At 40.7% G+C, this 21,109-nt stretch overlaps 1 protein-coding gene across 1 annotated transcript in view; it reads right to left on the bottom strand.

The window, feature by feature from the left end:
• Positions 1-21,109, bottom strand: part of NDUFAF2 (NADH:ubiquinone oxidoreductase complex assembly factor 2) — a 122,655-nt gene that overhangs the window by 55,428 nt on the left and 46,118 nt on the right. The window contains exon 2 of the mRNA XM_045020242.1: positions 1,383-1,472. Coding sequence (XP_044876177.1) covers positions 1,383-1,472 — 90 coding nt within the window. The remainder of the gene's footprint in view (positions 1-1,382; positions 1,473-21,109) is intronic.

Genomic DNA, 21,109 nt, shown 5'->3' with positions numbered 1-21,109 from the left:
ACAGTATTCTTGCCAGCAAGTTAAAGAAGTATGGGCTGGATGAATGGACGGTAAGGTGGATAGAAAACTGGCTAGATGGTCGGGCTCAATGGGTAGTGATCAATGGTTCCATGTCTAGTTGGCAGCCGGTATCAAGTAGAGTGCCCCAAGGGTCGGTGCTGGGGCCGGTTTTATTCAATATCTTCATTAACGATCTGGAAGATGGTGTGGACTGCACCCTTAGCAAGTTTGAAGATGACACTAAACTGGGAGGAGTGGTTGATACGCTGGAGGGTAGGGCTAGGATACAGAGGGACCTAGACAAATTAGAGGATTGGGCCAAAAGAAATACGATGAGGTTCAACAAGGACAAGTGCAGAGTCCTGCACTTAGGACGGAAGAATCCCATGCACTGCTACAGACTAGGGACCGAATGGCTGGGCAGCAGTTCTGCAGAAAAGGACCTAGGGGTTACGGTGGACGAAAAGCTGAATATGAGTCAACAGTGTGCCCTTGTTGCCAAGAAGGCTAATGGCATTTTGGGTTGTATAAGTAGGGGCATTTCCAGCAGATCAAGGGATGTGATCATTCCCCTCTACTCAGCACTGGTGAGGCCTCATTTGGAGTACTGTGTCCAGTTTTGGGCCCCACACTACAAGAAGGATGTGGATAAATTGGAGAGAGTCCAGCAGAGGGCAACAAAAATGATTAGGGGGCTGGAGCACATGACTTATGAGGAGAGGCTGAGGGAACTGGGATTGTTTAGTCTGCAGAAGAGAAGAATGAGGGGGGATTTGATAGCTGCTTTCAACTACCTGAAAGGGGGTTCCAAAGAGGATGGATCTAGACTGTTCTCAGTGGTAGAAGATGACAGAACAAGGAGTAATGGTCTCAAGTTGCAGAGGGGGAGGTTTAGGCTGGATATTAGGAAAAACTTTTTCACTAGTAGGGTGGTGAAGAACTGGAATGGGTTACCTAGGGAGGTAGTGGAATCTCCTTCCTTAGAGGTTTTTAAGGTCAGGCTTGACAAAGCCCTGGCTGGGATGATTTAGTTGGGGTTGGTCCTGCTTTGAGCAGGGGGTTGGACTAGATGACCTCCTGAGGTCCCTTCCAACCCTGAGATTCTATGAAATCAAAATCATGGTCATGCAAACTATACATACATTTTCATGTACTGACCCATTTCTTAAAGGCAAACATCATTTTACTTGTGCTTAAAGGTGGATACTTTCAGAATTGACAATAACTGGATATGATTACTTTAGTCTTCATGACTCAAAATGAAAAGATCTCAGGAAAGAGCAAATAAGTGTGTAGAGTCAGGTATTCCACTGACTTTAATTTTCAGCATTTTGTACTTTCAAGGTTACATGAAAATAAAAACAAAAATCCCAAATATTTACCGTCCCATTCTGTTGGCAGGTTGCCCTCTTCATACTTATACTCCTCTTGCTTTACAGCTTCTACTAGTCTTCTCTCTCGAATGGTCTGTCCTATTAACATAAATAAAGATTACATTTAAAAGTATACACCTATGTAACATTAACAGCCAAGCAGATTATGCTATGACAAAGTTGCTGCCCCAACACATCCCCTTCTTGACTAGCTGTGGCATTGCAGAGCCCTTGGTTCAGTTTCCCTCTATTACTCTTTTGCCTTCTCTGTCCAGACCACTTTAGAGTCCTGTGCCCTTTCTGGGACCACACTTCAGGACTGCAATGTATACAAAAAACAAACCTTCAGCCCACGTGGGCTCAACTGGCAGCCAGCTCATCATAAGTGTGCCCCTGCTGTTTTACATTGTCCTTCTGTACCTCAATCAACCCCATGATCCAGGGCCTGGCACCCTCCTCTCCTTATCCAGGACATTAGACAGGCTCCAGCCTAGCTCTATCCTGGAAAAGCATATCTGGTTTTTGCCCCTTTTTCTTTCACAGCCTTCCATCAGGCTGCTTCTCAGACCAAGGGAAGTTCCCTAACTCCTCTTCTCTGGAGTTCCCTTTCCCCAAGTGGGCTCCCCCAGCTCTTTATGGAAACAAGCCCTGTTCTCCCTGTGCATTCTTTCTAATCTGGCCTGGCCCACCCTCCAGGTGCAAAGAGGCAGGTTAATTGGCTTCTCAGGCCCATAATAAATGCTTTCACAGCATATGTGGGGTAATCACCCTATCACATATGCTTTCATTTGAACAAATGTTACTTTTTATGTTCACAAATATAAATGAGCCCCACAGACTAAAATGAAGGGTCATCATGCAGAGGGGAAAGATGGCCAATTAGACATTATAATTCAAACTGCTAAACTTTTTATATGTATTTTTAAAAGTTTAAGATCAAGTCATTCATAGACAAATTTGAAAACACAGTATTTCAATATCAGTTCATTGTGCAGAGTTTCCTGCATTAAGAATGTCACAGTGAGGACTGTTTGATGAAGCTTTCCCATAAACTGTATCTGACACACTCAAATATCATTAAGGCCCTTAATGGCCAAGGACCAGAATCTTTAAATGGTTCCATAATCAGACGGGAAGCCAGCATAGAGTGCAGGTGTGATGTCACTTCTGATTCGTCAGGTTTGCCTAAAACGCAGGCCATAGCATGTTGTACAAGACGTAATGTCCATGTTCCTTTCATCAGCTGCAGAAAAGGCATTTTGCTAAGTATTTCCCCCCCACATAAAATAAATGGAGCAGTAGCTCCAGTGGTGAGGAAATGAGAGAAGAGGAAAGCCATCACGTACCTCTAAAGGTTGGGTATAAGCAGGAATTCTACATATAATGACAAATGCAATTAGTTTAACTAATATGGGACCTGTGGGAGGAAGCAAGTTTGTGAAAGGAGTGCTGAAAACACAGCATCTGCACGGGGAAAGAGCTCATGTTGTCTGTGGTGTTTGGTGGTTGTTCTATGTACTGATACATGTCACTGGGTGGAGGTGAGTATTAATCTCCTTGTTTTTGTGGTAGGTATGTTCTGAGTAGAGCAACCTTCACTGATATAAAGCACATGGTGTCTTTTTGTTTGTTTGTTTTGTCTTGTAAAGATACTAGACCTGAGCCAGTATATCTCCGAGGAGTGAAGATATTTTCCTCCACTTCCTTGAAGGTATATAAAGTTTACATACATGACAAATTATGCATTTTGAACTAAACATGTTTCTTCTATTAGATCATTCTGATGAATGCTTTCTTAAAACAAATAAAAGTAATGGCATACTGAGGCTCCTTCCTCCAGTATTCATCCTCTGTACAACACAGGCCAGTCTTGTAACAATCAGAGCCTGGTGCCAAACGCCAAAAATTACTTCTCAAAGTCATTATTTTGAGGAATCATCATGACATTGGGTTGGTGGCTTTTACATCTTTTCTGCATCTGTGATGTGGACAGGATGCTAATTAACGACAATAACTGTCTGGTTTGCTTTGTCCCTTAGTTTTCCTTCGGCAGACTTTTGCTTACAACTAATTCACATTTATCTACTGAAGAAGATCATACAGAAGGCTTTTGGGATTTAAATTAAGCCCTTTTATAGGTTACAGAGGTACTTCTTCATAATCAGATACTGATATTTTGGGGCAGAAATTGCCTTAAAGCTATTCCATTTCCTAATACAAAGCCTGCTTGCACAATTAAGTTTTTTTTTTAAATGAATCAGGAATAACATTCATATCCATTTTGCTGTGTATGAAATTGTGCATTTATTCTAAAGTGCTTTCACATAAATTTTGTAATGAGGACATCATTAAGGTAGTTCAAGAAACTTCCCTTGCAAGGGTTACATATGTGAAGCAAACGCAAGTACCTACTCAAGTGTCACAGTTTAATATTCTATAGTTTAAATTTCAAAATGAACCCAATCTTCATGCAACATTAATAGATCTTAAACACAAATGACACAGGCTATTAATTAATCGCAATTAATGCATGCAATTAACACAAAACAAATTAACTATATTAAAAATAGTCACGACTAATCAGTTTTAATTGCACTGTTAAACAATAATAGAATGCCAATTTAAATTATAAACATTTTGGATCTTTTTAACATTTTCAAATATATTGATTTCAATTACAACACAGCATATAAAGTATACAGTGCTCACTTTATATTATTTATTTATTACAAGTATGTGCACTGTAAAAAAAGAAACAATTCACCTCATATAAGTCCACTCAGTCTTACTTCTTGTTCAGCCAATCACTAAGACAAACAAGTTTGTTTACATTTACGGGAGCTAATGCTGCCCCTGCTTCTTATTTACAATGTCACCTGAAAGTTAGAAAAGGCATTTGCATGGCACTATTGTAACCAGCATTGCAAGGTATTTACATGCCAGATATGCTAAATATTCATATGCCCCTTCATGATTCGTCTTGTAGGTCTAAAGTTTTACATTGTTTTGTTTTTGAGCACGGTTATGTTAAAATATATATATATATATACTAATTCACACTTGTAAGTTGCAATTTCACAATAAAGAGATTGCACTATGGTAGTTGTATGAGATGTAGCTCAAAACAGAATGGCTCAACTATCGCAAACAAACTCATGCTAGTGGCTTATTCTTCTGAGAGCCAATAAAAATTCTCTTTGCATATAGTTTTAAGAAGTCAATATCACCTTGTTTTTAAGGCTTTATTGATTAGTTAAAATTTTTCCAATACATTTTTACTCACTGTTTATAAAGTAATCATTTGAAAAAGAGAGATTTCGGTGCCACGCTTCTAAGTACATATACTAGGCTTAATCATGCAAGGTGTACTGAACCATGGCTGCATAAAGTGACACAAGGAGTGAGGGCAGAAATCTGGAACCCTTCAGCAGTCACCATCAAAATCACAAGCTTCTGCTACTTGAGCTTTCACTGGCTGTGAAATTTCAGCAGGTTATATAGTCACTGAGACCAGCCACTAAAGGGAGACAATCAAACACTAAGCCAATTCATTACATTGAGTCTCTGCAACTTCCACCCACACCAGAAAGAACTGAAGTGTTCATCTGTTCTCAGACTAGACCCCTTGTTTGTTATTATAGAGAAGTTAATGAGCCATGCTAATACTTTATTAATTTTATTTTTTTTAAAAAGTGACCTGGAAAAAACAAAGAATCACCTGGACCTTTTTAATAGATAAGAAAAAAGAAGTTGCATTGTATTTAGGGGCTATTAACCTATCCAATATTTCAGAAAACACTAGAATAAAGCAGAAATTTTAGAAGTGTTCCAATTAACTGGATGCTATGTTATTTGAAAGGAAGTCAGAAAGTCAGCTATATTCACTAATGAATTATATCATCATAGGTTGTTAAAATAATAAGTAGTGCATTACAACTTTCAACACTTCCTTCTTACCACCCACAGCTGGAGTGAGAGCGCTGTGCAGTTCTTAACCTCACAATTCCTCAAAATCCTTGGACTTTGTAGTTCTAGTTGTATATAGTTAGTAGTACCCTAGTATTAGTGTTCATTAGCTAGTTAAGTGTTCTTCCCTGGTGATGCCATCACCATGGTTGAAAATGGTTGTTTGTGTGTGGGGAAGGGGCTATCCCCAGCGATGGTCACACAAGATGCTTGCTCTGCTTAGATGAGGCTCATGTCAAAGAGCAGTGTTCAATCTGTAAATTGTTCACAAAACCGACTCAGATGGCTAAACACCTTCACCTGAAGCGGCGCCTGCTTTGGTATCGAGGCCTGTGTCATATCAGAGGTTGCCCTCGACTTCGGTGAGTGGTCCTGCACTCTACACTCTGCAGCCGCTGCCTCTCCAAAGAGGTGCAGAAATCACTCTCCTTTGAGTGTGCCAAAGAAAAGGTCTCATAAAAACAATCGGGACCACTCTAGGCCTCATGGAGACTCTTCTTCCTCTTCCTCCAAGGAGAGTATGGCCACTGCTGGTATGCAAGATGGAACAGGTCCTTTCAACTGCCCTGTTACTGTGCAGGTACCTACTTCCCACCCTCCCCCATATACCTCTTCATGAAATATTGCTCTTAGAGCAGGTACACTCTTTACTGGCTTTGGAGTGGTGGAGAAGGTTCCTGTGGAGCACTGGGGTCAAGGTTTTTATTCCCGGTACTTCCTGGTTCCCAAATTCAAAGGAGGAGTAAGACCTATTCTTGACCTCTGCAACCTCAACAAATGTGCTAGGTACTCGAGGCTCTGTATGGTCACCTTACCAGCTATTGTCCCTGCACTGACTCAGAATGACTGGTTTACTGTACTAGGAAGTCAATGTTGGTCCCCATCAGAAAATCAAGTTCATTGATGCCCTAATAGACTCTACAAGCTCCAACTGACTGTTTCCAGACAATTTGCCACCTTTATCTTGATCTCCAGTCTCAATCTTCCACGAGAGTTCAGATGGACCTGAGGCTCTTGGGCTACATGTCTGAATGCACACAGGTGGTTCAATTTGCCAGGCTGTGCCTTCACCATTTTCAAATGTGGCTCATGACAGTTGCCTGTCCTACCCTATGCCTTTTTTAAACAGGTTGGTCCACATCCCTCCGTTGATCCTGGACTCCTTGCACTGGTGGATAGCTCAGGGGAGTGTGTGTCAGGATATTCACTTTGTGTGGCTCTTATCAACCAGGACTGTTGTCACTATTGCCTCCCTGATAGGTTTGGAAGCACATCTGGGGTTGCTGAAGGTTCAGGGTCTGTGGTCAAAGCAGGAAGCTTCATTGCATATCAATCTACAATGCCTGTCATGCTTTCCTAGATCATATCAAAGGTTCAGTGGTTCACATACCGTACTTACCAACAATACTACAACAAAGTATTATGTGAACAGGCACGGGGGCACACACTCCAGGGTGCTCAGCCAAGAGGCAATTGGGCTGTGGCAGTTATGCATTGAAGTGTTTCACTCAGATAGCTCATCACCTGACCGGGGTTCAGAATCTTTTCATGGACCATCTCAGCAGGAATTTTTTCCTGAGTCATGAGTGGTCCCTGAAGCCCAGAGATCTATGAGTCATTTTCACCTCTTGGGGCATCCCAATGATCAACTGGGTCACTACAAGGGACAACATGAAATATCATCTGTTCTGCTCTCGAGGGGGCCTCAGTCCAGAGCCTGGAGAGGAGATAGCTTAGAAGCTGCCTGCTATCCTCAATACAAGGATTGTATGTGGACAAAACATAAAAGCTATAATATTCCAAGATGTTACTTCTGTTGTTCTCAGCCATGGCCTCAGAGTGGAACTGCCCAGCAGACATCATGTGAGTAGCACGTGTTCTGATTAATCTTAAGTGCCCTATTAGTGACCTTGACTGACTGTTGTGATGAGTTTGTTAATTATTTACAAATGAGATGTATAGGATTTGGGCTCTTCTCCAGGAATTTGATTACCAGAGCCACAAGTTCCAAAATTATGTCCTTCTGGTGGGTGGGGCTCAAAATAGTTTCTGACGAGATGGATGTCCATGATCATCTGTCACTGAGATAGAAATCAGGCTATTTTTCTGGGACACAATCTGGAAGATACAGACTCTCTTCTCCAAGGAAACATTTCACATGCCATCAACAATCTGTCAAATTATTTTGGGCCATGGGGATCAAAGAATTTAAATGTAGATATTCATTCTGAGACTTACATTAGACACGACTAGCAACTCAGAAATAACTACTACATATGCTACTAGGAAATAGACAAGCCATTGAACTCTCAGCATCCAAAGGTTCTACCAGTTTTTCCACCTAACAATAAGGGCAAGTAAGGAGGAACTGGGGAGTCACATTTAGTCCTGACCAAAGGGAATGAGGAAGGTAAGTCCTGAAGAAGTTTTGTTCTTTTTTTACCCTCCACTTCTGCTCCCACTCCTACGATAAAATGAAGCTTGAATTCCACTAATCTTTAAACATACCTGTTTTTACTAGTCTTGAAATGTCTTCAGTCCACAAAATCGCTGAGCCATTTAAAATTCAAAACAAGCCAAAAGCCACATTTGGCAACTTTGAAGGCCTCTGAAAGGATGCCTGCAACTGGATACACCCTTGTATTCACATCCTAAACATATTGTAAACATGTTTGTACAAAATACGCCTTGTGAGGATGACACAGTCTATACTATTATGGTCACCACTTTTACAAGACTCTGATAAATTTTGTACAAAGTATGCCCTGTGTGAGCTATCATTTGAAAACTCAATCTGCTGAACATTATGTTCTGGTAAAATATGCGTATCAACATTGTGTGTAAAGTTATACGTTTCTACTGTACAACATTGCTAGAGTTAGAAAGGCAGGCTCAAACCAGTTCTTCAGAGACAAAGACACTGGCTCCCCCAGCCTTGTAGAAGCATAATTAATTGGACGATCACCTAGTTAAAACAGGTATTGCCTGGCAGGAAGGAAGGTGTGCATAAGAAATTTACATTGCATCACATGAATATTTCAAACTTCATGTCCACAAGAGGTGGTTTGTTGCCTACACCCCAGTTGGGGGTAATCCTCGAAGAAGGGAGAGGGATATAAATATGAGAGACCGTGACCTCCAACTCACCTCTCCCCCTCCCATCTCTTTGTTCATGACATCAACGACTATCAAAGAGCTGAACTAAGGGGGAGTGGTTCCAGGCTGAAAGGAGACCCAGTCGATGAAATTTACAGCATCGTATGGTGAGACAAAACCTTTGCTTTTAAAGCCACTTAGCTTGTTAAATTAGATATTAGCTTGTGTATTACTCTTATTTTGTAACCAATCCTGACTTCTATTTATCAGTACTTCTAATCACTTAAAATCTATCTTTCTGTAATTAATAAATTTTATTGTTTTATCTTAACCAGTGTGTTTGGATTAAAGTGTGTGGGGAAACTCAATTTAGGATAAGACTGGTACATGTATTATTTCCTTTGATGAAATGATGGACTTTCTATAAGCGTACATTGTTCAGTAGCATACTAGTCAGTTCGAGATGCACATTTCTGGGGGAACAAAGCTGAGACTAAGAATTTGTGGGTGTTGTCCTGTGTGTCATTCATGAGTAGCTGATTAGAGTGCTCATGTATTTAGCGGGGAGTAAATTTGCATGCTGAAGGCTGTGTGAGCAGGCCAGGTGTGACTGCTCTGACCGCAAAATTATGTAAAAGGCATCCCAGGTTATAGAGATAAGGGGGCACCACTGTTCAACAGTGAAGACTGTATCCTGGGGAGTGTCACAGAGCTATTTGAAAACTAATAAGTCACTGGTCAATAATATTATGGTGAAATGTATGCAGCAACGGTGTATAAAATTATGAAATCCCCCGTAAATATAATATTAATAGGGCATGTTAAAACTCACGTAGCAAAAATTAAGCAAAATGGGTCAAGCAGGTCTTAAAACTAATGGATGTGTTTACCTCAAATGTATATATAAATTGTAAACAGAGTCCTCAGACAATGAAAGGGGAACACAGGGGACAAAGAGAATCTGCATTTCAGCAAACAGGGCCAAGAAAAAACAGCATGAGACTTTTCACCAGAAGACTTCATGCTGCCTGGCTCTCAGAACTTTTACCTAGAAATCACACTCAAGAACTTGCATTTGAAAGGGGGGAAATGAACTTCAAAAGTGAGGGGGCAAACACCCCTCTCTCTCTCCCTGTCCATTTCCCCCTTTGCGCCTAAGATGACAAAGGAAACAGCTGTTGGACTTTGGGGGAAGGCTCCTGACCTGAAAAGTTTGGTCAATAATGCTGTTGGAAGGATATGGTAAGGACTTTACTTTGAATCAAGTCATAGAATATCGAGCAGGACCAATCCCCAGACAGATTTTTGCCCCAGATCCTTAAATGGCCCCCTCAAGGATTGACCTCACAACCCTGGGTTTAGCAGGCCAATACTCAAACCATTGAGCTATCCCTCCCCCCCCCAATGATTCTTCAGACTGGCTCCAAATGGACAGCACTTGGAGGGTATCTGGCAGATGGTGGTTTTCAGGGATATGCTGCGTTGTGTGTGTGTGTGTACGCGCACGCGCGTGCAGGCTTACAACCAGGGATGTTACTGCTTTGTTAAAGACTCTTCCCCCACGTCTGATCTCTGAAGGACAGGACTTTGTAAGGGGCAACATATTCAGGGACGGAGCTTCCAGTTGTTTTGGGATAAAAAATAATCACCTGCAAAAACTAGCCTTTTTCTGGCACACCTAGTGCAGCGTGGCTAGACGAGGATACTCCACATTAGTTGTGGCTTCTCCTTGTGGCCACCCAAATTAGCAGGTTACAAAGCACAGAAAAGGCCCCAGGCTGTCCAAACCAAGGCCTGACATGCCAAACGCATGCAGATTCCCCCCCCCCCCCCATCTACTAGGAGCAATCTTTTCAGGATTGGGTGTGTCTGGGTGTGGGGATCAGGGTGGGTTAGACTGTGTGTGGTTTTGAGTTCCTGGATGCTGTAGCTCTGTTTGCTTTTTTATATCCATTTTTTGATAGTTTGGTGATAAATCTGTTTAGCCCATGTCTGTCTGTCTGTGCTGTTCCATTAGGAGGTAACTTCTGCTCCTGCTCTCCTCCAGCGGCTTAATTTTTTTAAAAAACAAAAATTGAATTTTTATAATCTAATTTATAAAAAAAGTCTAGTTTGTTAAGTTCGGCACTAGAAAGCATTTTACCTTTATTTTTCTCGTTACCATTTCTGATTTTTGTGCCTCATTACTTGTACTCACTCAAAACCTCTTTTTAGTTAAATAAACTTGTTTTATTCTTTAACTGAAACTAAGTTAAATTGTTTGGGTAACTCCATTTAAGGTGGCAAGTTGTTGAGAATTGTAGTGGGAAGCCAATCCAGAGTTTGGTGCAATAAATTAATTTGTAAAACAAGTAGCAAGCAGACACATAGGCAGACCCATCAATAGACTGGATCTGGTGTAATATCCATTTATGAGCAAGCTTTTAAGATGTTTGGTATGGCTATTCCCTAGTCTTATTTCCCTAGAAGACAAGAATCACTATGTGTTGATTGAATCATTGGCTGTAATATATATTGCTTCTATGAAGAGTAAGCAGATGACTGTTACACATTCCATTTTTAATACCTCACACTCAGAAGAAATTGCTAAGAACCATAAATACTTTTGATATCAATATCAAACCTATGCTCTCTCGGTGCCAGGGGAGCCTGGGAGGATGACAGTGCCGGCGGGGGGTTGAGTCCTGTACTGCTCCTGAGAGTCAGTGGCGGACCTCTTAAGGGGCTAGAGGCCCTAGCCAGAGAGGCATAAACACGTGGCTTCAGAGTAGCCTGGCAGCCTGGCCCAGGTTCCTTACCAGATGACCCTTGGTCCTTTTTGCTCAGTGCTGGGGAGCTGTGCTTTTTCATTTTCTTCTTAGGCACTGGCAATGGGGAACAGTGCCGGGTAGAACTCGGTGCCGGTGGCCAAGATGCTTGGCACGACCTGATGGGATGGCTCAGAAGCTGGGCGAAGGGCAGACTCCATAAGGAGAGCCCTCAAAAACAAATGTCATGCTTCCTCTGGGTTCTGAGCCAGGAGTTCTTACAGATCTGGTACTGATCCTGGATGTGAGACTCTCCCAAGCACTGAAATCAGCTGCCAAGGGGGTCACTCAGAGGCATAGGCCAGTTGCAGTCCATGAAGGGCTTAAACCAGTGAGACCACCGACTCTATCAACTACACTTAACAACTACTTAACTAATTACTATAAACAAACTATTACAAAGGCCATAAGGCTCGAAGTCAATAGAACAAGAAAAACCACTACGCTCCGACTAACTGCCACGGGTGCTAAGAAGGAACGGAGAGGGCATAGCGCCGGTGGCGCCTGATATACCACCACATGAGCTCAGCACTGCAGAGGGCGCCACAGCCGACCCTCCGGCTACTGCTAAGACAAAAATCTCCAACCACTGCGTATGTGGGTGTGCGCACACCTAGAATGGAACTGACATGAGCAAGCACTCAAAGAAGAATGTATCTGCTTTGAAACTCATTTCAGATCTCACCCATTATGTGAGTGGGATGTGAAAATTGTCCTGTGCACACTATACCTTTGGAAACTGCACAGATTCAGGTTTACCATGCAAATATACACAACTGACCTAAACACAGTTCTCAATTGGAGTTTGGCACTTTGCTTCTAGATATAGTGTTTGTCATCATTTTTAATACATATACATGAGTCAGAAAAGAGCCAAAATACTTCTGTTTTCCTACTGAACACATTAAGAGACCTATTATAATACATTTACAATGCTGCAAATAATTATATCACAAAACGTTAACCCGTCAAAAGAAAAGAATTAGCCAATTGCATTCCATAACTTTGTTCACACCAGCTATATGTTTTGTAATATTTTGTGCTTTTTGAATGTGAATTTAATGCCTGTAAAAGATGAATGAGTGAGTGACTGCTTTGGGGACTGACTGAAGTCCTTGGCTTTTATGAAGGCACACAGAGCTACTGCTTTTCAGGAAGTTTGTTGTACATCAGAGGCACTGAAGTGTTAAACTGAAGTAATAATTCTGTTTATTGTATTTTGTTTTGACACACAAATTCCTTCAGTGGACAATGAGATCTAAAACCTCTTTGTTAAAACTGCTGGTCTTTCTAGTTCCAACTATGCTCTTGTTTAGAATGCAGTAAGAGCTACTCAAATCCAGTTTTCAAACATATAAGTCACAGTGTTTACTGTTTTCTGCTCTTTGAAAAGCTTCTGACACTATTCCGCCTCAGCAAAAACAATGTTGAGCCTAATAGATACTACACTTTTAACATAAAAATCACTGTTTAGTAAATGAATTCCCTAATATGCTTACTACAAACATACAGTACTGCAATTCCTTTTTCAACAGAGGTTTAAATAATGTAAGTACACTTCTTAAAATCCTGATGGATCTTCAGCACTCTGGCATGTGGTGGTAGCTTTGTCCCAACTGCCTTTTTTTTTTGTTTGCCTATCTGCTGCAAAAAACAGTTTTCTACCAATTACTGTCACAGTATGAATAAATCCAAGATTAAAGTACTGAATATTTTCTGTACATTTATCAAAAACCTGCATAAAATGGGGATTTAGTATGTATAATGGGAATTTAGAAAGCAGAGAGGAGGTTTACAGTATCTTGTAGTCTATAAATAAAGACACAATGTGTGAAGATAAACAAAAAGGCAATCATGCAAGGAAGAGAAATGGGCAAATGACAGTGAGAGTATGAATAGCAAATGAAACGAAAAGAAAGTTACAGCTGGAGAGAACATCAATTAAGCAATATGACCCAACACAGCAGTGTTATGGTCTGGTTTGGATGATTAATTGCATTTCAATTATACATAATTTGCAAAGACTCATTTAACAATTTACTTTTTCAGAATAAAGTCAATTATTAAAGCTGGTTGTACAAATATTCTCAAGGAACTAAACCAATTTCTGCTTTTATAACAAGTTTAAATACGTTTTTAAAAAAGTGGTTTATTGGTTTGAGATTTGTAAAGAAATTCAGTAGTGTTCAAATCTTACATATTTACAGCTACATATGTACAATATTTTAGCACTAACTGCATCAGAGGACAGAATTTAATTTTTTTTAGTTCACCTCTTTCAGATATACAATGTAAAGAACAGTTTTTGGGAGAAATATTTTTTCCCACGAAATTACTAAACAATTTCTAACAAATTAATTTTAATAAGATTAAATCTAAAATATTTTGGAAGTTTCCTTTTCCCAACAATGTTTTGTTTTGTTTTGGTCTGGAGTAAAATTTGACCATTTAAAAGTAGTCACTATCAAACTAAAATATAGCATGCCTTTTCATTGCTCTTTAGGCAGTCATACCACTAAGCAAACATTTCCAGAAAAAAAATACTAGTAACTGAAAATGTTGAATTAACTACAAATATTATGTCCTAATATGCCACTTTAAAGCGCAATCCTAGAGAAACAAAAAGTAGCAAGTACATATTAAGGGTACATGTTAACTTTCAAGAAAATTAAATTTAAAAACAAACTGTTATAAAGCCATGAAACTTCTCAAATAAAGGTTTTGGTTTTTTCATTTAAAACAATACATCTGAGTTCTGGTTGGGAGAAAGTCTCCCCACAATGGAGAGACGCTAGACTCCTCCATACATTGCAGCTAGCCTTCTATTATAAAACCAGTTTTGACCTCTATATACTGTATAACTACAACCAATCCACCTGGAATTTCCAATATTGAAATATTTAATGCCAGGGTAATTACTTCCTGGAAAATTTACCAGACAAAGTGTTGGGGAGACATGGTAGGGTGCTTTTTGCTTTAAATATAAAATGAGATAACATGTTTTTGGCTATTATCCAGACATTTTTCCCTCATGTACAAAAACTTGATTTAGAAAGTGATTTTTTCTAATCTGATTCATAGATTCCAAGGCCAAAAGAGACCAATGTGATCATCTGGCCTGACTTCCTGTACAACACAGGCCATAGAACTTCCCCCAGAGAATTCCTAGACCATGTCTTTTAAAAATATATCCAATCTTGATTTTAAAATTGCCAGAGATGGAAAATCCACCACTATCCTTGGTAAATTATTCCAATGGTTAATCACCCTCACTGTTAAAATGTACACCTTATTTCTAGTCTGAATTTGTCTAGCTTCAGCTTCCAGACATTAGATAATATTCCATCTTTCTCTGCTAGCAAGAAGAGCCCATTATCAAATATTTGTTCCCCATGTAGGTTCTTACAGACTGTGATAAAGTCATCCCTTAACCTTGTCTTTGTTAAGCTAACTATATTGGGCTCCTTCAGCCTATTGCTGGAAGGCATGTTTTCCAGTCCTTTCATTATTCTCATAGCTCTTCTCTGAACCCTGTTCAATTTATCAATATCTTTCTTGAATTTTGGACACTAGAAGTGGACACTGTATTCCAATAGCAATTGCAGCAGTGCCAAATACAGACATAAAATAACCTTTCTGCTCCTATTCAAGATTCCCATGTATGCATCCAAGGACTGCATTTGCCCTTTTGGCCACAATGTTGCACTGGGAGCTCATGTTCAGCTGATTATCAACCACAACCCCCAAACCTTTTTCAGAGTTACTGCTTCACAGGATAAAGTCCCCCAACCTGTAAGTATGGCCTAAATTCTTTATTCCTAGATGTATACATTTAGCCATATTAAAACGGATATTGTTTGCTTGCACTCAGCTTAATCAAGTGATCCAGATCTCTCTGATTCAGTGATCTTTATTATGCTCTGCAGTCCCCCAATTTTTGGGTCATCAGTGATGATTTTATGTTTTCTTCCAGGTCACTGATAAAAATCTTAAATAGCATAGGGCCAAGAACAAATCCCCAAGGGATCTCACTAGAAATACCCGCTCAATAATGATCCCCAATTTACAATTACATTTTGAGAGCTCTCAGTTGGCCAGTTTTTAATATGTGCCATGTTAACCTTATATTGTTCTAGTGTTTTAATCAAAATGTCACAAGATATTGTCATGTTTTGGGTCAAAATTCAGATCAGTGACAGGTTCTGTCACCACTTGTCCTGTAAGCACAAGAGTCTTAGTATGCTCTGTTCTTGTAGCTCCCTGTCTCTATGCTCCCAGCCAAGCTTCCACTGAGAGTCGGGGTATTAAGCTGCCCTGGTTCAGCAACTCTGAATCCAACAGCCTGTTTGTTACACCACAGCCACACTCTAGTCTCCACCAGCCTCGGTGACTATTATTCAAGTGACCACACCACACCTCCAGTCCCAACCTTCCCCAAAACTGTCTGCCTGGAAATGTGCAGTCCTCTCTCAGAACATTTAGGGAAGTAATAAAGGTCAATAAAAGATAATGACTATTTATTAAAGTTGACAAGTAAAAGGAATAAAGACAAAGTGGTTACAAGCAAATAAAAGTAAAAATATGCTTTCTAAAGCAGTGGTCCCCAAGCTGTGGGGCATAACCCCTAGGGGGATACGGAGGAACATTCGGGGGGCACAGCAGGTCCCGGGCCAGCCCCTATGGGGGGGCAGGGAAGGAACACCACCCAGCCCTGCACTGTCCCCTGCTCCTGGCCATGGCTCCACTCCGGCCCTGCCCCCAGTCGCAGCCCCAGTCCCACCACCAGCCCCTACCCCACGTTTGGGGGTGGGGGAAGGGCAGGTGGACAGGGGCAAGTGTGTGGGGGGGTGCCAGTTAAAAAGTTTGGGGACCACTATTCTAATGGCTAAGATCTAACTTAAGCTACAGCCTTGATTCAGGGTAGATTTATTTCCAATCTTTTTCTTTCCAGACATAACTGACTTCCTCCCATTCAGAAACTTCCATAGAAGTACAAGTCACTGGTCTCCTTTGTCTTCCTAGGTGAAGAAGCTTTGCCTAAGCAGATTCTTAAAGACTCAGTTTCCAGACACTGCAACCTCCTTGTCTGAAGGATCCATCTTTCTCACCTTGCAGAAAGCTCTGGCCACTGGAGTCTGTCTAGTGATGGATACCAAGATGGCTTCTTCTCTCTATCTTTCCAAACTCACTGTTTTGGTCCAAAATTCAGGATAACCTCATGCTGTTGTGCCCTTCCTGGAGATGTCTCATCCCCCTGCGGATTTATATATAAATGAGGTTTCCATTGTTTTTGATCACACCACCTTGCTTAATTTCATTGTAGACAGGTAGATAGCTGCCTTCCTTACTGTCTGAGAGAAAGCCTGTTTCTCCCTGCTTTTTGGTCACAGACTTCAAACATAATATCAGTGAATATTCATAATTCCTCATACAGTATTAATATATTTTACAATAATATTAATCACCAGTGTGCAATTAGCTTTCAAAAAAGACCTTATTTGATACACTTTTATAATTCAGTAATATTGTATATGATCAGCTGATTCAATTATCATTTGAGGCTTGAAGAAGAGTTGAAGAGCAACTGGCAAAAGAGACAAAAAAAAGTTTGCTATTAGTTTTTAAGTATACCAGAACCAGGACACATGCCAAACAATGAGTGGGGGGTCACTGGACAATCTGAAATAGCAGAACTATTAACTGTGGTATGTAACCCATCACTTAAATCAACCTCTGTACCAAATGACTGGCAGATTACCAATGTGACAGATTTTTAAAGAAGGCTTCAAAGGCGATCCTGGCAATTACAGCCTAACTTCAGTACCAGGCAAACTGGTTGAAATGATAGTAAAGAACAGAATTATCAGGCACACAGTCAACATGGCTTTTGTAAAAGGAAATCATTCCTCACCAATCTTTCAGAATTCTTTGAGGGGGTCAACAAGCACGTGGACAAGGGTGAGCCAGTTGATGTAGTGGACTTAGAGTTTCAGAAAGCCTTTGACAAGGACCCTCACCAAAGGCTCTAAGCAAAGTAGGCAGTCATGGGATAAGAGGGAAGGATCTCTCTCATGGACCAGTAACTGGTTAAATGGTAGGAAACAAAGGGTAGGAATAAATGGTAAGTTTTCACAGTGGATAGAGGTCCCCCAAGGATCTGTACTGGGGCCAGTGCTGTTCAACATATTCATAAATGATCTGGAAAAAGGTGTAAAAAGTGAGGTGACAAAGTTTACAGATGATACAAATTACGCAAGATAGTTAAACCCAAAGCTGACTGTGAAGAGTTACAAAGGGATCTCAGGTTTCAGAGTGATAGCCTTGTTAGTCTGTAGCAGCAAAAAGAGGAGTACTTGTGGCATCCTAGAGACTAACAAATTTATTTGGGCATAAGCTTTTGTGGGCTAAAACCCACTTCATCGGATGCATGCAGTGGAAAATACAGTAGAATATATACACACACACACACACACACACACAGAACATGAAAAAATGGGGAGTGCCATACTAACTCTAATGAGACTAATCAATTAAGGTGGGCTATTAGCAGCAGGAGAAAAACAACTTTTGTAGTGATAATCAGGATGGCCCATTTCAAACAGCTGATAAGAAGGTGTGAGTAACAGTAGCGGGGAAATTAGCATGGGGAAATAGTTTTTACTTTGTGTGATGACCTATCCACTCCCAGTCTTTATTCAAGCCTAATTTAATGGTGTCCAGTTTGCAAATTAATTCCTGTTCTGCAGTTTCTAGTTGGAGTCTGTTTTTCAGGGTTTTTTTAGCACATATCCATAACTCTTTGTACATACCCTGTACATACATCACAGAAGAATATTAGTGATCAGTGAGTTATTACTTTTCCAATGACATATTACATTATACCTTTTATATAGATTATACCCACAGCGAGTTGGTCTGACAAGAGATGCTGACAGTAACGAACCAGCACTGCATCACAGGTAGACAGGTAGATAGCTCTTACTTCTGTAAGTCAAATGTCTTACAGAAGTCTATTACATGAATACTATTACTGTTATCAACCAAACTTGTAATCTCATCAAAACAAGGTATCATGTTAAGTTTGACAGGATCTGTTTTCCATAAACTAATGCCAATCTACATGGATTACATTATCCTCCTCTAATTCTTTTTCAAGTCCTGTATCAACAGCTCCATTATCTTGCCCAGAATCAATGTCAGACTGATAGGCCTGTGTGGCAGGGTTTACAGGTCTGTCTCATCTTACGCTGGGGTTACGTTCCGCAGTCAGCGCGTAAAGCGAAAATCGCGTATAGTCAAAATTACATTGAGTGTAATGGCGGACAGAATCGCCCATACTACAGAAACAGTATTTAAATTGTTATTTCTCTCTTTTTTTTCCTTGTTTTTGCTGACAGCGTAAAGCTGAAATCACGCATGTTAAATGCGCCAGACCTGTACTGTGCCCTTTGAGGCCCCCTGCTGGAAGTCTTGCACTCCTGCCACACCACAGAAAAGTAGCAGTGACGGTGAGTCCCTCAGGCCTCACTAGAAAGGCTGCAGGGAAGCAGCCAATCAGTGCCCAGCAGGCTCAGTTAAAAGGAGATCTGGAGCTTGGGCAGGTCAGTTCCTGGTTGGGACCAGAGAAGTAAGGAAAGGTGCTCCTAGCTGGAGCTCAAGGGAGAACCAGAAGATGGGTTCTGGTGGCATTGGCATTTGGTGAGGAAGGACAGGAGTGGAGAACTTCAGCTCTGAGGTAAGAGTGAAGAGAAAGTGGTTACGTGGGAAGTGACCCAGGGAATAGCAGCAGCAACTATAAAAGGAAGCAGCACATGGCTGCTACTTGTAGGGTCCCTGGGTTGGGACCCGGAGTAGTGGGTGGGCCCGGATTCCCTCACTGGCTATTGGCACACATTTTATGAGAAGCCCAAGCACTGGGCTGGAATTTAAAGGGCTCAGGGATGGGGCTGAAGACCCTGCAGAGGGCCAACCATTTGTTGCATTTTGTTACCCCCTGGAAGAGGACTGAACTTGAAGAAGTGACCTGGCTGGAGAGCTGTGGCAATAAGAACCGATAAGGCAAAGAGTCTCCAAGGAGAAAGCCCTGGGGGCATTGCTCTATATAAGGGCTGGCACAGACTTAAAGCTAGTCCAGAAGGGACTGAGGACTGAGCCTAGAGACAGGGCTAAAAACTTTAGCAACGTAACTGGGACAGACCCAGTTGAACATCTCACCCTGAAAGGGGTTTATTCATTCATATTGAGTATGTGCGACTTGGATGGAGGGCTGGCTCACTGAAGCCCCACCTGATGAGGTTAACAGCGAACAGAGGGTGCCGGGAGCAGAGAGAGTGAATGAACGAGTGCAGGTTTGCACCAAACTGACAGGAGGAGCTCACAAGAGGTGTGTGCGCCCTATCACAACTTGTAATTACCTTGGTCATCCCATTTACCCTTTTAGAAGATTGGCACTTCAAACCACCACCCAGTGGGGATGAACTTGTAACCAAAAGCAATCACAGCCTCAGTTTAGAACTAGCACCCTCATAACATGTTCAGACCACCACCTCCTTCCCACCCACACCATTACCATTCACGTAATATTGATCTCCTGTTGAGGACGGTTAATGAAAGATTTAAAATACCAGTTAAACATCAATATTTAGAAACCCAAGAACTGTGTACCAAAATCTTGATATTATGTACTGAACACTTATTATACTGATGAACTGAAGTGTATTTTCTCCTTATAGTCAGCTTTTCAAACTTCAAAGCTTATATTTCTGTTCAATGTAGTCGCTTTCAACTTGGGTATCTCCCACACTGCAATTATTGCCAGTAAGCCACAGATGTTCACCATATCAAAAAGAAAACATAATTGTGAGGGGTTCCAAGACAGTTCTGGATAGTAATTCCAGGGTATGATGCATTTGTGCCTTTAATAAATTTAGATTTTTTTCCTGGTGTCTACTAAAAGAATAGACCACTCATCTATTCCTCCATAGTTAATATAATTATTATACAGTACTGAGTACATTTCAGTGATTCCTTTGAAGATCTTGGGTAGGCAGCTACAAACATAAGCAAAAACCAAAACAATTTAACACTTTTACCACATTTTAAGTCTACAGTATAGGGCAGGGGCTCTCAACTTTTCCAGACCACTGTACTCCTTTCAAGAGTCTGTTTTGTTTTGTGTACCCCCAAGTTTCACCTCACTTAACAACTTACAAAATCAGACATAAAAATACAAAAGTATCACAGCACACTATTACTGAAAAATTGCTTACTTTCTCACTTTTACTATGGAACTATAACATAAATCAATTGAAATATAAATTTGTGTTTACATTTCAGTGTATAGTAGTATACAGAGCAGTATAAACAAATCATTGTCTATGAAATTTTAGTTTGTACTGACTTTGCTAGTGCTTTTTATGTAGCCTGTCGTAACACTAGGCTAATATCTAGATGAGCTGATGTACCCCTTGAAAGACCTCTGTGTACCCCCAGGGGTACAAGTACCCCTGGTTGAGAACCACTGGTATAGGGGAAATAAACAGGAGAAAAGATTCAGCCATAACTGTTAAAATTTTGGATTTCTGCTTTACAAATATTTTATTCAGTCCTGGATATAAAGATGGACTTTTAACCTCATTTTTCCATGAGAAACAAATGCAATGTTAGAATATTCTATACCTCAAAGTGTTATATATAATTAGGCTTGGCAGAATTCACTTTAAATTGATGTCGGTAAACACTGATTTCAGCTGAAACACCGAAATAGATGAAAAATGTTGATCAGTAACAGTTAGACTGTAGCCTCTGCAGGCCTTGCTGGAGCTCCAAACATAACTAACAGTATGAACCAAAGGCTGTAAATGAGAG

This window comes from Mauremys mutica, chromosome 6, assembly GCF_020497125.1.
Source record: "Mauremys mutica isolate MM-2020 ecotype Southern chromosome 6, ASM2049712v1, whole genome shotgun sequence".
NCBI classification, from domain to species: Eukaryota; Metazoa; Chordata; order Testudines; family Geoemydidae; genus Mauremys; species Mauremys mutica.
This window is presented reverse-complemented; position numbering and strand designations above follow the sequence as displayed.